The 16,578-nt window shown below is 37.4% G+C and overlaps 1 protein-coding gene across 4 annotated transcripts in view; it reads left to right on the top strand.

Annotated features, from left to right (window-relative positions):
* slmapa (sarcolemma associated protein a) overlaps positions 1 to 16,578 on the top strand; it is a 56,864-nt gene that overhangs the window by 26,869 nt on the left and 13,417 nt on the right. For 2 of the 4 annotated variants that reach the window (XM_088337634.1, XM_088337633.1), the window contains exons 7-21: positions 1,229 to 1,300; positions 1,966 to 2,106; positions 2,191 to 2,328; positions 2,480 to 2,648; positions 5,220 to 5,270; positions 5,743 to 5,907; positions 7,938 to 8,003; positions 8,967 to 9,026; positions 9,115 to 9,180; positions 9,870 to 9,950; positions 11,781 to 11,840; positions 12,935 to 13,060; positions 13,127 to 13,201; positions 14,893 to 14,993; positions 15,064 to 15,268. In XM_088337634.1, coding sequence (XP_088193760.1) covers positions 1,229 to 1,300; positions 1,966 to 2,106; positions 2,191 to 2,328; positions 2,480 to 2,648; positions 5,220 to 5,270; positions 5,743 to 5,907; positions 7,938 to 8,003; positions 8,967 to 9,026; positions 9,115 to 9,180; positions 9,870 to 9,950; positions 11,781 to 11,840; positions 12,935 to 13,060; positions 13,127 to 13,201; positions 14,893 to 14,993; positions 15,064 to 15,268 — 1,576 coding nt within the window. The remainder of the gene's footprint in view (positions 1 to 1,228; positions 1,301 to 1,965; positions 2,107 to 2,190; positions 2,329 to 2,479; positions 2,649 to 5,219; positions 5,271 to 5,742; positions 5,908 to 7,937; positions 8,004 to 8,966; positions 9,027 to 9,114; positions 9,181 to 9,869; positions 9,951 to 11,780; positions 11,841 to 12,934; positions 13,061 to 13,126; positions 13,202 to 14,892; positions 14,994 to 15,063; positions 15,269 to 16,578) is intronic. The other 2 variants (XM_088337635.1, XM_088337636.1) reach the window with 2 other exon arrangements.

Consider the following 16,578-nt stretch of genomic DNA (forward strand, 5'->3'; position numbering starts at 1 on the left):
TTGGATTTAAAGACCATTGGATTATAAATACCATAAATTCCGGACTATAGAGCGCACCTGATTATAAGCCGCACCCACTACATATTAAGAGGAAAACTGATTTTGTACTTACACAAGCCGCACTTGTACATAAGCCGCATGCACCCACATTAATAAATGTAACACAAACACAAAATTAACCCAAACCCGACTATAAGTCCCGCGATTGAAACTAAAGGTCATTCATTAAAGTACACAGTCCAAAAATCACAGCCGGCAAAATGAACGGAGAATGATACCGTTACTTAAGGTTTGGTGCAGACCTGCAGAGTCCCGTTGAAAGTAATCCAAGCAAAAAAGTGTATATTTCCAAAGGTAAGGGTGGGAAAAATATATATCCACTATTTTCCTCCGCGTCCACAAACAGGTCACACGTTTACCCCACTTCCCGTCACCCCGCGTTTGTTCGGCCCCTTCTTTTTTATCCGCCCGTGCAAAACATATCAGAATAAGTGTCTAAAATAAATACATTACAAAAATATACAGTTGCAAATACATATTACACATGGTTACACATATTTACAAAGAAAGACGGTACACCGAGAGAGTTTTCAAAACTTTAATAATAATAATATAACTTTCATCCTAAACGGTGCCTGTGACAGGGGAGTTAACTGTAGCAACACGCTAGCAACACGCTCGCAACACCGTAAACGGGTCTGTTAAAAAAACATACCGTACTTGTAAAAATCACGGTAAACTGTCCTCATCTTCCTCCTTAGAACTGAAGCCATCAAAGTCGTCTTCCTCAGTGTCGGAATGAAACTTTGTCATATAGACGTCGTCCCACGCTCCCGCAGCCTCACTCGCGCTGTCACTGTCGCTGAAAGTATCATCCACTCCTGATTCTGTGCCCTCCTCTCCGTCACGCAGCTTTTCGGAACCCGTTGGTGATGGTGGATTTTTTGATGTGCCTTTCTTTTTGCTTTTTGCATGATGAGGGTATGTTTATGCTAATTGAATTTATGTACAAGCCAAGAAGGTGCAGTGTTCCTCTGCGCATATATTCCACCGGTCTAAATCTTACCTTTTGTACTCGAGCGCCGCTGGCGGCCGTTAGATAAATTGCATAAATTGGCCGCATAACTGAAAAAGCCGCAGGGTTGAACGTTTGGTAAAAAAGTAGCGGCTTATAGTCCGGAATTTACGATAGTTGGGTGAAAGTATTTCTCAAAACACTCTTCATTAGGCTCTGATTGATGAAGATCGTCTGCTGTCCAGACTGGAGGTGATGGGCTGTCAACTGCAGGCCTACTCCAAGGTAACACATAATAGCATGGACGTACTCGCAACCTCAGTTAACTGCTCATGTTTCCAAAATTACGCTTTGATTTGTAATTGTGTCACTTGGGCCCCAGATTTCCCTCTTTGCTTACAACCCCATCGCCATTAATCCCTCTTTGAGGTTAAAAATAAAAGTAATTTATATTGTTAGAGAGCAAATCCCCCCAAAACAGCCTTGAGAGGTATGGATGACGTAAGGCTGTACTTGCCCAAGGCACACCACAGGAAGTGTGCTCCAAGGACCCAGGTGATTAAGGAATCCATGAACTTGTTTAGTACCTACACGATATAGGCAAAAAGGTGGCTGGATACTTTGTTTCTGTTTTAAAATTATATTTTCATCTTATTTGGAAAATGGCTATCCCTTAAATATTTAAAACCACATGCAGGCACAATCATAATTATGTAATTTTAATTGATATCAATGGTTCAGTGCAATTAAGTCATATTTGAATAAGCGTTTCCAAGCCAATGCACATTAATAAGCCAATGCACCGACTCACTTCATCACTCGACTACTACTACTTGAGTCATTTTTCCTTTGCCCTTGTTTATTTTCTCCTCTGCTTTATAAAATCTTTACACATTCACCTCCTGTGGATATGGATATTAACCAAGTTTAACTTGGGAATTTTCTTATAGTCGCAGACTGAGGATGGGATTCGTAAGGAGTTGCTGGCCCTGCAGGAGGACAAACACAACTATGAGACCACAGCCAAAGAGTCTCTCCGGCGGGTTTTGCAGGAAAAGATTGAAGTGGTCAGGAAGCTGTCAGAGGTGGAGGTATGACCCGCAATCCTTTTGTGTTATGCCCCACAAACACAAAAGTGTGTTTTGAAACTGTCTTATCATTGTCCCGGCCTGCAGCACTCCCTCAGCAACACAGAGGACGAGTGCACCCACCTGAAGGAAATGTCTGAGCGGAGCCAGGAGGAGCTGAGGGAGCTGGCCAATAAGTACAACGCTGCTGTCAATGAGATCAAAGAGCTCACTGACAAACTCAAGGTAAAGTCTCTTGATAGTTTTGTTTTTAGTCAAAGCACCCCAACACACACGCACACACACTTGATTAATTGTAATTGTACAATTTCATTTGTCATAAAATCTCAAAATGGCATTGTGTTTGCATAAATGTTTCTATTGGGTCTGCATTCAGGCTGCCGAAGGCCGCCAAGAAGAGCTGATTCAGCAGGGGGCATCCGAGAAGAGGGAACTAGAGCTGCGCATTGAAGAGATGGAGGAGAAGGAGCAGGTTCTACAGGCTCGCATTGAAGCCTTGCAGGCTGACAACGACTTCACCAATGAGAGGCTCGCTGCCTTGCAGGGTACCCACACCACAAACTTAATCAATTGCCTTACAATTACACTGTCATTCAAAATTTTAGGGTCACTTAGAAATGTCTCTTTGGAGGAAAAGCAATGATTTTTCAACAAAGATAGCTTTAAACTTATTAGAAATACACCCCATATATTCTTAACATAGTGACTATCTTAATGTCAAATGTCTGTTTTTTCAATGCAATGTCTACATAGGTGTATAGCGGGTCATTTCCAGCAACCAGCATTCCAGTGTCCCAAGAGTACATTGTTTTGGCTAATTGCGTAAGAATGCTAACATATTATTAGGAAACTCCTGCGTGATTTTTGTTAGAAAACCTGAAAACAGTTTAGGTATTTAGAGAAGCTATGAAACTGACCTTCCTTTGAGCTGGTCTGGAGCATCACATTTGTATGTGTGAATACACTTTCGGAATGGCCAGAAAAAGAGAAAAGTCATGTGTAACTCTACAGTCTTGTTCTTAGAAATGAGGGCTATTCCAATTGAGAAACTGAATATCACCTAGAATGTTGCATACTACTCCCTTCATAGAACAGCACTATTGGGCTGTAACCACAACAAGAGAGCGAAAAAGTACAGTCTTTAGTTTGAGAAAAAGACAACTTACACATCCTCATCTGGCAGCTTGATTAAATAGTACCCACAAAACCCTAGTGTCAACATCTATAGTGAAGAAGCGACTCCGAAATGCTGGCCTTCAAGGCCAACAAAAGGAAGAGATAAGTATGGACAAAAGAACACAGACATAGGACAACTCATTTGATAAATAAAGGTATGACTTTTTCATGGAAAACACAAAATTGTAGGTTGACTCCAAGCTTTGGATTCTGGTACTTTCTGTAAAAAAAAAAAAAAAAAAAAAACTAACCCTAACTGTTCAAAAATTAGATTAACTAGTTTGAGTAATACTAAAGGAACTGCATTCTATATGTTTTTTAGAGAGGAAAACTAAAAGTTAAAACTAAATGGTCTAAATGAACTATATGCCATGAATATATTGCGTGTGTTGTTAATCAGGTCCTCACACAAATAAGAGTTGCATCAAGTAAATGTTAATGTCCATACTTTTTTTTTTAATTCCAATATTTAATGCTATAGCTAGATTTCCTTCTGGCTTGGCAGATTAATCACTCTTAACATACAATCTGCAGCATACTTGGTATAAAGAGTTTGGAAAAAAGTTGATGATACTCATTCTCAGTTACAAATTTGTGTTGTTTTCGAATCTCAAAACAGTCATCCTTGTACTCCGCAAATGTTTTTATACTGCCTTTTTCTTTAGCCCCAAAAATGACTAGGTTTTTTTTTTTTTTTTTTTTTCCGGTAATAAAAAGATGTTTTGAAAATTTGTGTAAATTCAAGACGGATCACTCAATTGCAATCGTGATAAATCACAAATTGAGAACATAATTGTCAGACCTGCTGTTTAAATTGAAAGGTCGAGAGGAAGCCGGTGATCATTACTCCAACACTATACCTTGAACTCATAAGTGTATGTATTTTGCAGTAAATTTTCAGTCTGAAACCTCGAGGCGACTGTTTTACACGTGTGAGAATTTAGATCTTATATATGACACCCGTGTGTGCTTTGAATAATGGGCTGCTATCTTGTCACATATATTGTTGTCGGCATACAAGTGCAGGGCTAAAGTACTTAAATTGCAAATACCAAACGGCACCTCCTCTGTTTTATCCAAATGACTTATTTTGTAAAAAGTACAGTAGACCCACAGGTTACAACATTTAATACATTCTTCGGTGAGGGTCATAAAGTAAAATTGCCATATTGCGAGTGTTTTAGACCTATGCTAATTAGTTAACGCGTTCCGAACCACCGGAATCCCAGACCAAAACATCAAAATACAAAATAGTATGTAGTAAGTATTATTTATATGTAATATACTTGTATATGATTAAATCACATTATAAATACACATGCAGAGGATAAACTAAATGTTATTTACCCTATATCTGACTTAAGATGGTATATTGGAGTTAATGGGTAGGTGCAGATTGGAGTAGACGGCAGATTCAAATAAAAACTTTTTTTTTTAAACGTCCGCTTGCAAGATTGGCGTAACCTTAGGAAACCATGTTGCTTTAATCAACTCATTTTGAACAATTTTACCGATCGTCGATTAGTTACAGCCGTATTCCTTAGCGATGATAACTAGACGTATGAGACTCGTGACTCACAGTAAGTAACGTAGGTTTAAATTTTGTACGTTTTTTGGGGGCGTTAGATAATTTGTTGTTGATGTTGTATAGTGGGGAAAATGCCGTGATGGTGTGCTGGATAAAGCATTTTATTACACATCAAGTGAAAACCCCATAAGGTGGGGAAAGCAATGATTATGTACATCCTTCACAAGCTGTTTTCTGTGTTCTAATGTCAATATTGGTTTTGTTTTTCTTACAACAAAAAAAGTGTTAGGGTAAACTATCATAAAAGTATGGTTTAGGGAGGGATATTAGGAAAGGGCATAGAACCCGTCACATGCTAACGGCGACCATAAAGCTAGCCAACACCATTTTACCTCACTATTGTCATTCACAGTGCGCTTAGAACAGCTTCAGGAGAAAAGTGTTAAGGAAAACAACAGTCTGGGTGAGTCCCACTTGTCATTCTTCTGGTTACATGGGTCGCAACCACTGTGTACTTCGGTCACATCCACGTCTTGCATGACAACTGCCTGCATGTTTCCAGTTGCATTTCATTTTGCATGCTATTCATTCCATTCTATCTGATACTGTCCACATTGTCTTGTTCTTCTTGTTATTCTTCACCGCTCAAGTGGCTCAACTTGGGACATGCTGAATTAGTTCATAGGTCATCAAGAATTTCTGGGGCAGGTGTTTGGATTTTCTCTATGACTGATTATGCAGTATCTGGGTGAATTTTCAAATGCTTCTTTGGTGAAAAGAAGGATCAGGGCCAACTGATTGGCATTTGGTGTTGGAATGAGCTCACTGAAATACTCTTGGTGCCTGACCCTCCATACCTACACTGCAAAATTGGCCGCCACTTGGTGAAGGATCCTTCTGCAAACCAGCATTTGTGTGATGTGGTCGCATGACAGATGAAGACAAAGCCTCCCCTGAATCCTTGGCCTTGGAGGACCAGCCCGTAACTGATACACCAAACCCGCAGCCGCCTGGGAGCCATGTGGAAGTGGAGGAGGAGGATGATGAGGATGATGAAGATACAGACACTGACGAAGGTGCTGTTGGAGGAGCCGTGGATGGTAGCAATAGATTTATTCTGATTGTTTTGTTGCAGTGCTGCATTGAGATGACCTTTTTGTACATAATTACTCCCTGCTTGCATTTTTTAAATGGGTTGTTGATGCAAATAGTATTTTGCTATTTATTTTTCGGGTGTTTGAAATAAATTGATTATACTTCTGTTCATTTCAGTAAAGATAAATAGAGGGGACGCTTTCCTTGAACATGGGTCGTGATACACAACCTTGTGGCACAATCAGGTCTTGTGAATCTGACTTTGGTAAATTAAGCAAACATTCAAGGCAGAATGAGCAAATGCAAAGAGCAGTGTTGCCATAGTTTCCATAGAAAATGGATGTTTACTGATTATTTTACCTGAAAGGTACTGAGTTGCAATACAAGTTACGTGTTAGGTTTAAAGTTTAGTAGACACTCAAAATAAAGAGAAAAGACTTTAATGGATTTTGAACTTGTAAAAAGGACCCAGAGTACGCTTTCAGATAACACAATTCCATCCCATCCTTAATCCCTTTCTCTTGGCCCCCTCTGTTTGTAAATCTTCAAGGTTACAAAAAAACTGTTCAGCCCTGAAGGGTGTGGAAATCAAAGAATAGCAACATATAGTGACAATGATTTAATAGTCAACCAACAGTGCCCAGTAATTGTCAAAATGAGCAACTGGCTTCCTATGAAATCTACTTTGCATTTGTACAATATAAAAAACAGTTATTATGTTATTATAACAGTTATTATACCTCATTATGCATGTTAAAGAGTTGCTGACAATGCCCACAACACAATTAAATGGTTAACTTCAATAAGTAATTGGATAATTAAAGCTTATTCACACTGATGCAAACTATACTTTTTCTTGAATTGGAAAGAAATAATTCAAATGTATTTGTTTACTTTTTACTTGAATATGTGAGTCACTTTGTGAAAAAGGGCTATAGAAATAAACATGACTTGACTTGAATAGCCAGTGTTTTTGACTTAACATGCATTTCTTTGAACCTATATCTGAGCTATTGTCATCATACGTGGCTTTGCAATAATGAATTGTAACAAGTCAAACCAAAACGTCCAGAAATTAGTTGTGCCACATTTTAAAAGTCAGCATTCTAGTCAGGTTAGAAATGTTTGGGAAGTGGTAAAAGGCTGCCAATAAAAAACAAGTTTCTTCTGGTGTATGCATCAACTTTCTTTAGCTCATTTAACAGCCTTATAAATACTTTTATAGGTAGAACTTCAACCTTGTGAATATTATGAGGGTTGAATGGATTTCATGGTCAATTTGACGTTGAAAAGTGGATTTCCGTTGTGTTGGACTTGTTAGCACTGCTAGCCATGAGTCAACTCAATGCATTGTTGGATAATTATTGTTATAGAATACTGTTTGAGGAGTTTGAAACAAACACTGTAGGAATTTATTTACCGTATTTGTCGTAGGGACCATAGGCCGGTTCTTCTGCAGGTTGTTATTTTGCCAGTAGGCTGTTCATAGAATAACCTTGTACTAGGCTAAATAACTTTATTCTAATTATACGCTGGTTACAATACAATTTGTGCTTACTGTATGCATGCAATTATTTTTGACAACTATCCAAAGTCATTACATATCAATTTGTAAAGGGAAAGTGGCAGAAAGTTTGTGAGACTGGGTGGTAGAATATTTGGAATTGCACGCTGAGATCAGTATTGTGGAGAAACTGTACCACACTTGAGGTCAATTGCCTGTGTATATGCTGCCCTTTCGGTTATCAAAAACACTGTAATTTATTTTCAAGTCATTCTTGCTTGATCGAAGCAACATTTGTGTTTGTCTCTTGAGCTTTCTACCTCTGGTCCATCCACCTCTTTTACCCATATTACCATTTTGAACTTCCACATCTTTCTGCTCAGATCTTTTTTTCCCAGACTATTTTTTGTGTCTGTTCTTCCTGAGTCTTTGCCCTATATCTTCGTCTTCAGGCTGTTTTGTGGCCCATGCATTTGTCCTGAGTGATTAGGGATTGGACAAGTGGTCCTAGTAACTCTCTCTTTTTGTCAGACAACTGTCACGTTAACAACAGTGGAGGAGACACAATGCGTATCCAACAGTTGATCGATTGTCCGCGTGAGTACATCTTCACTGATGTTAATCATCTGCTCTTATTCACTGTGATTATATATTTTTTTGAGTTTTTATTAGTCTTTTTTTAACCTTCCTTTGGCTCTGGACTCCTACGGTCGGATTATTTCTCAGCAACTGATGCAGTTGCATGAGAACAAAAAATTGCGTGGAAATCTCCTTAGCATGCACTTAAAACTTGGGTCAATCCCCAAGCATCACCTTTTAAATTCTAGTTATGTTTATTTGCAAGATGCTTAAAATCTTGCATTTCTAGATTGTTTCGTTTTCTTTCTGGGTGTATCAGCTCAAAAAATCCCGAATGTTTGTTTTTGCAGTCATGAACAACTTATTTTTTATTAAATGAGTCCAACATCCAATGAATAACAATAAATGTGTTTTGTAACGTCCATCCATCCGTTTTCTCATCTGCTTATCCCATCTGTCTTTGGCAATTCGCCAGGTACAACTTGAACTGGTTGCTAGCCAATTGTTCTTCACATTTTTCTGTAAACGGGTGAGGAAATGATCCTTGTTTTGATTATGAGTTTTGTCCTCTTACATATTTTATGGATTGCAATATTTTATTAACACAAAGAATTTTGAGATTTTTTGGGGTTACTGGACAATGAACATGGACCGTACTGATTTTGTTAGAATCTTAAAAAAAGTTATTTTTTTAAATGAAAAAGGCTCTCTCTGCTAGTTGGATAAATAAATTATATATATTTTATTTTTCATTTTTTACCAAACAATCAAAGAAGACGCTTTATGGGAAGGTACACCAACTCTTAACAGTTCACCTGCTACCTTATGGTTAGATAATGGCTCAATTGAAATATTAAGTTGATAAAACAGCTTTTCATTCATTATCACAGTCAGGAAATGTCAATTTTATAAATGGTAATGCGAGTTTTAGCTAATCTTATTAATATTTGCTACCTTTCTTTGTTTCTGTTGCATGTGTAGCAGTGAAGCAGCTAAAGGAAGCCGTCAGCTCGTCCATCCACAAGCTGGCCAACTTTGATGGTGAAATCATTTTTAAGAAGAGGTGTTTAATTCGGGCATTCCACAAAGGGTGCTACATGACGTCTATTTTTATCTGCGTGTGTATTAGATGCGCACCTACAAAACAACGAGACAGCAGGAGATGACATCCTCACCAGTGCGGAACATCTTAAAAGTAAACATTGATTTTCCTTGTATCCTATAAATACAGTAATCCCTCAGTTATCGTGGTTAATGGGGACCAAAACCACCCGTGAAAAGGGAAAATCCACGAAGTAGCGACGCCCCTTCCAAAATGCTTAAAAAAAAAAAAAAAAAATATATATATATATATATATATATATTTTTTTTTTTTTTTTTAGGCCTGCAAAGCTCTGAACCCTCGAACCGCGAAAAAGCGAGGTCCCACTGTATCTTTACTTCATCCTTTTAATAGAATAACCAAACACAAGTTTAAAGTAATCAACACAATTCAGATTATGTCCTAACTTGTATTTTCCTTATATAACGAATACGTTTGATTTCTTTTAGCAAATATGAAATAGCAAATCCATACACATTGAATGATTTAAAACTGCTATAATCCGAGGCTAAATTTGGTTAATTCCTGAAATGTGTATGAACATATTTGTCTCACTATTCAATTGTATTAGTTCAGTATCTTTTCTTAATACTATACCAATTACTTGCATGATAACCAAGGCTTTTGTGCCTTTTGTGGTGTTGGGACTGCTTCATCAATGGTAATAATGATGACTTGTTTATCGAATGTTTCAGGTTAGTGTGGACTACCTACCGGTACATAGACTTGCTTTTTCAAAGTTACATGTAGTCACTGATTGCCATTTTTGTTTGATTCTATAGGAAACCAGATGGAAATCAAAGAATCTGACATGTCTGATACCCTGAGCCCAAGCAAAGACCGAAGCAGTGATGATACATCAGGTCAGCTAAAAATGACCTTTATCCTTGTCATACTATTCAAAAACTACATCTATAAATACCACAGATATTAAAAGGTGTAGTCTTGATCATGTGTGCCGTTATTCTATTAACACAAACTTACAGTGAATCTGATATTTTTAATACACAATCCAATATCAATACTCTAAACCTTTGCAGGAACAATTCACACCTTGTTATCACAGTTCCCTTTACCATTATGGTGTCTTCTACAATGTCCACCTTACACCAACAAGACACACACATAAGTGTACATATTGAAAAAGCAGAGCAAGAGCAAAGGTTAGGTTGTTCTTTATTAAGTATTAATGAATTAAATAGGTGCACTAAATCTACATGATTTTAAATCACCAATAGGCGTGGGCATGGTAAATTAATTTGATACAAGAACAAAAATGGAGCCTAAAGAAAACATTTTTTATTGGTAATCAGGATTCATTCAAACCTTTATCTTCTGTTTCTGAATTTAACAGCTGCACTAAATCTACATCAAACATCCCAGGTTCATTTTCTTCAGTCGGGCTATTCTGCGTACTTGGTAATGTTCCAGGCTTTTAAGCCCAAGCGTTTTTGATCCACTTTCAATTTGTGGTGTGACTTTTGTTCCACTTTTGGTAAAACTGGACTTTGTCAGTCATCTATTCATCCCTCGCCGTTCCCAGCCTTTTTTTTTAATAACAGCTGGTTCACACCAATGTTCAGCGGATAGTTCTTATGTTAGGCCTCCCGGAACTAAACCAAGCTCAAAGTTCTTCTGCTTAATTTGTCTTTTCAAATAGCTGTGAAGCACCTTGCAGAGGAGGCGCCATTTAGCGAGATGCCATTGACGATCAGCATTATTGTCAGTGCGGTCCTACGGCACACCAGATGCCATTTTAAGAGATTCTTCAAGTTGTGTTGATCACGTTTTTGGGATCCTGTGAGCATTCCAGAGCGACATCGGTTTTGTAGCTTATTTTTGCTATCACAGCATTCAAAAAAATATGCGGATATCTACGTGAATAGCAATGTATTGTGGAAGAAGACATGATGCTGATGGGAAAGATACCATGGAAGAGTACTGTTGTGATTGCAACACCGGCGCGAAAGAATGTGGCACCTGCCGTCGAAGGCAAAATGCTGATCCTCAGTTGAGATGCTTACAGATTTTGTCAAATATGCGTGAGGCTTTAGATGGGCACGTGATGAGGGACAGTTTGATGGCGAAGCTTGGAATAAACCATATTCAACGGTCTGCAAAACGCATACAATACACACATACACTCTTGTACACGCACACATACGCATATAGGTACACGCCCCTGTGTATACACACTGATATCACATTTTTACTCTCTCACATCCTCTCTTCTAGACATACACACTGCTACAAACATACTTATGCACACTCACATGCCCTCTTGTATGCACTTACAGATGTTTACATGCTAGTATACATTCATACCCATTAATTCTTTTATAAATATTAAAGGCTTACACTTCCTCTAAAGAGTTCTCATGGTGTCCTCTATTTTACTGCAACAACACAACACACAGGCCACAGTACATGATAGGACGCTCCGCGCATTTTGAAAATATTTAAATACTTAAATGTGCGCCTTATAGTCTCAAAAATACGGTAGTTGTCATCAGTTTCTCTGTACTTGTTGAGGTGGTACTTGATACCCTAAGAATGTCTTCAGCACTTCAAAAAACATTTTTTAAATGAGTCTTGTTTAATTAAGCAAATAAATGTAACTTAATGAAAATAACACCCCAATGTAAAGAAAAGTCCTTAAGTGGAAACGGTAATGATTGACCACTGTGTTTCAGACGGCAACATGGATGACCAGGACCTCAATGAACCGCTCAACAGAGTAGCTCTGCTCAAAGGTAACCCCGGCAGCATACGATGTTTTGTCCTGGTCTTTTAACTAAAAATAAACTAATAAAAAGAGTTATGATATAGGTTAAATCGACACTGCTTTATATTAGGCTAAATATTCTATTCTGTCAATAGTAAAACCATAATTCCACTGAGGTGGGTGATATGGCAAAAATGTTGATTAGAAATGTGTTCGGTTCTGAATAGGTACTTTTCACGTCAAACTAGAAGAAGAAAATGCCTTTTAAGTATTCTTTATTTTGGACAATTCAAACATGCAAAATGTTATCATATGTGCCTGGAATTTAAAAATAACCCCCACATTGAATAAAAAGACTATTTCTGCTCACTACACTTAGGCACACACTGACTTGAATCTACTAAGAGGGCTCTTTACATATGCTTCGTGTCTCCCTCCAGGTATCACATGTAAAAATAGATAATGAATTAATAATGTATTGTATTTATAGCTGCCTAACTTGATGGATATTGTCACGTTGCTTTATAGAAGGTAATTTCAAAATTTTATGGTTTCATTTTATGTAATATTCTTACGCATTCATAAAAGCGACCTAACTCTGCTGCTACACGCAAGTAACTATTCACCGATCCACATACTGACCTCCGGGTCTTGTTGCCAAACAGCAGCAGCTTTGCAAGCGCGTGTGCATGTTAATGAGCACTTCATAGAGAGCCGCTCTGTCATATCAATATTTAATTTTAACATGAAAAGAACAATGAAATACTAAATATTACATAAATGAGAAAACAAATTGCATTCCTGAACAGAATGCACTTCATTAAGTATAGATCTAACGACCTTACATTTCTTTAAGATCACAATTTCTACAATCATCATACCACCTGCCTCTAATATGACCTCTTTGATGGCTTCTGCAAACCCTAAAAGTACTTTTTTTTGCAGTTATTTTTTATAAAGTGCGTTATTTTGGGTGATTGCTAATGTAAAGCGCACTTTGAATAAACTATTCAAATTTTTCACTAGCAATGCTCGTATTAGTTACCAATTGTCTCCTGTATTAGTAATAGCCTTTGAAGCGTTCCAGTTAAATCTCAATTTTGAAATGTGATTGTTTTGTAGCTGAGTTGCATCGCGCTGGCTTGCAGCCCGATGACACAGAGCAGGTCATCCACCACCTCCACAGAGAGCTCCTGGAAGCTCAGGAATTAGCCAACACTGGCAAACAGAAATGTCTCGAGCTTCAAGGTTAAAAATGATAACAATAACAAGGTGCTTCTCAACATATTTTAAATAATGCATATGTGTCTGCAGCTCTACTAGAGAAGGAGAGAAGGAATAATTCTCAACAGACTGAGGAGTCCACTAAACAGATCCAGTACCTGCAAAGTTAGTGCAAGCAAGCTCACACACTCACACTCTTGTATATGAAAACTGACAAGGTAAAAATCCTATTATGAGAAAGATTCTAAACAGAAATATTTAATTCATGATTCATATTGGTGAAATTAAGCATCATGCAAAATTTAACTTAGTGTAATACTCATAAGTAAAAAAGTCAGCAAATAAACAGAAATTATATGCTTATTATTGTTTTTATTATGTTTATGTTCGACCATAAATGCTGGGAGGATTTAGATCAGATGAAAAACACAAATATTGCGGAAAAAATGTCATTGAAAGTTATAAAATATGTATAATGTGACTTCATTTGTTTTACTTAAAAAATAGCTGTTTGGGTGCATGTTTTACGGTAATATATTACGGTATTTGTGCAATGATTGATCAGTCGAAAAATATCGCTAAACCCAAAGCAGAACATAGGATGTAACTGGAATTGAACTCGGGTAAAGGCTGAGAGATTGGCTAATTCTAACCACTAGACCACCAGTGATATAGATAACATACGAAAAAGCATTACATTTAATCTAAGTAACACACGATTTTTACTCACAGTAGCAGAGACAAATGTTCGAGAAGGGAGAAAACAGAAAGTTGTCCTGAAAAATGTAAAACCAAAAAAGCATGACACAGGAAACGACAATGCTTAGTTAAATCTGAGAAAAGTGAAAACATATTTCATACCAATTTCTAAAAAAAAAATTAGGTATGTGCCTTATACTCGAGGGCGTGTCAAACAAAAATATATGCTAAAATATGTGGTCAAATAGATGGAATAAATAAAATAAATCAATTTTACTTGGAAACAAATGGAAATATTCAACTGACATTATTTGTTACAAGAAAATGTAAAAAATTTCCCACCTCCAAATTCACCAAAGTATTAAGCCATTCATCAAATTAAAAAAACCTTCAATCAAAAAAATATCCACGGTATATTACTAAAATTTTGAAAACATGAGGGGAAAACGTAAGAATGTTAAAAGATATAAATCATAAACACAAAAAATCAAACATGATGAAATGTTACCCCAAAAAATGTTTAAGACAAAAGTTAAATAACAGATAAGCAAATAGAAAAAAGATTGTAGTTGTTAAATTACACATGTTAGATCCAATGTTTGATAGTAAAACAATTTTGGATGTGAAGGATGAAATTAAAGATAGGGTGTGTCGTTTGAGGTGTCCTTAAACAGTTGAAATTTAAATATTTTCTCTATTAATTATTCCCAATGCAGTTTAAAAGAATTTCTATATTTTTTTCCACCACGCCTATCTGCTTTCATCTTACTTTTACCAAAGGTGGTCTGGCTGCGGAACACATTAGGCTGGAAGAAAGAATACATGGGTGAGATGGTCTGGGGAGTGATTTAATGCTCTTGCTCAAGGTTTTCTTTTGGTAATATTAAGAAAAGGACTGTTTCAAATACAGTCAAGACGCCAACCCAAACTCCAAAAATATGAGTGCTTCTAACAAGTGCACGAACAATCATGGCTTTAATCCCGGAGATGGAAAGAGAGTAACATTTTCAAATTACGGACAGCACTTTTAAAATAAAAAAGCATCCCTAAATAACATGTACCATGATTAGATGTACCCCGTTTTTCTTTTACCATTCGTTTGCTTTTGCTACCTACGAATTTTAACTACTGTACTATTATATTCTGTGCATGTATAGCTCAGCTTGGAAAACTGCAAGCTGACATGGAAGCTCTGAGAGAGCAGAGGGAAAACACCATCTCAAGCACAAGAGAAGATCTCTATTCTGCTCAGGAAGAGGTAAGCTTTTTTTCTGCTCGTCACACCTCCGCAGTTACACACCCCGTATATGCTGTCCTTACCATCACAGATCCTAGTTCTACGTCACGCCGTCGAGACGTCCACCGCTGAACGGGAGCGGGACATAATCACCCTGCAGGAGGACCTAACCAGTGTACGCAGCGAGCTGGAACGTTGGAGAAGTACAGCATCCAAGTATGAGGTGGAGATCGGGCGGTTGCAGGAGGACTTTGCACAGCAGCAGATGCAACACAATAATACCAGTCAGCTCCAGGGTATGAGACAAATTTATCAGAATATGAGATATCTGGCACCAAAATTGTCATTCCCAACCACTGCGCATAAAAAAAAAAAACAGGTTTAAACGGCTTCACATGAAAGTGATTTTTGAGTATTTTATGGTTGTTGTTTTTGGCATCAAAAACATTGTACATTTTTTGCCTTTGACTTGCATTTGAAGAAAAAAAATAGACACACACAATGGTGGTGGGGAACTCAATTATTGTTGTTGAATAATAGAAAATAAGGAACTTCATCCCAATAATTAATTTTTTTACAGATAAAAATATTAGCAAATAAAGATAAATGAAATCACTGCATTTACAGACTGTGTCCTACTTACGAATGAGATAAGTTCCGGACGATCATTCGTAAGTTTAATTTCTTTGTAAGTTGCTTCAGTGCTATATTTTGTATGTTTAAGGTTTATATGAGTATATTTAAGGTAACCTGTATTGTTTTGAAACTGAAAAATAAACAATTAAGAAAATGCTATGCTCAATAACGTTACAAAGCAGGCTGAATGATAAAGCATAGACTAGAAAAACGAAACTACACATTAGGCATTGACATTCTGTTGTCTTTGAAGCCCTTTGAGACTCTTTGTAATTAAGGGATATACAAATAAACATGACTATAAAGATATATATATATATATATATATATATATATATATATTATATACCACAGCCATATCCTCCTAGTGGGAGGTGGCTAGAGTCCGTTCTGACTCTTTTTGGGAGATTGATTCAGAGGAGGGGATTCCCCGCCTCCTCGCTCAACCCAACTGAGGTGTTGGGAGACATTAGGTGACCAAACCCCCCAATTCCAACCCCTAATGCTGAACGCCAAGCAGGGAGGCAACGGGTACCAATGTTTAAGTCTTAGGTATGACTCGGCCGAGGCTTGAACCTCAACCTCCCAGTCTCGGGGCAGGCGCCATACCCCCAAGGCCACCGAGCTGGTCAACTATAAAGATATAAAGATAAATAAAGTTAATTCAACTTACTTTTGTAAGAGTTAGGCGACTTCCTTCTCCGTGGTAAAAAGTGGACGAAGAAAAAGCGATCCTACCATTTTCTCAACCGCTTCAAGCTTTTTTATTCTACTTTCATTTTAAAAAAAAACCTGCTCGCCTCTTCTGTTTTGCTCCTTTGAACCTACCATATTGAATGGATGCACGAGATATTAAACAAAAACAATGTCAACGTTCTTGGCTTGCTAAAGAGACAGTGCAGTGTGTTTACACATGAACTAGGAAGTAGAAGCTGGATTTCTTCAGGGTGGATGCTGGGTGACCTCTAAC

The sequence above is a fragment of the Urocampus carinirostris genome, chromosome 6, assembly GCF_059441175.1.
Source record: "Urocampus carinirostris isolate Australia breed hairy pipefish chromosome 6, RoL_Ucar_1.0, whole genome shotgun sequence".
In the NCBI taxonomy this organism is placed as follows: domain Eukaryota; kingdom Metazoa; phylum Chordata; class Actinopteri; order Syngnathiformes; family Syngnathidae; genus Urocampus; species Urocampus carinirostris.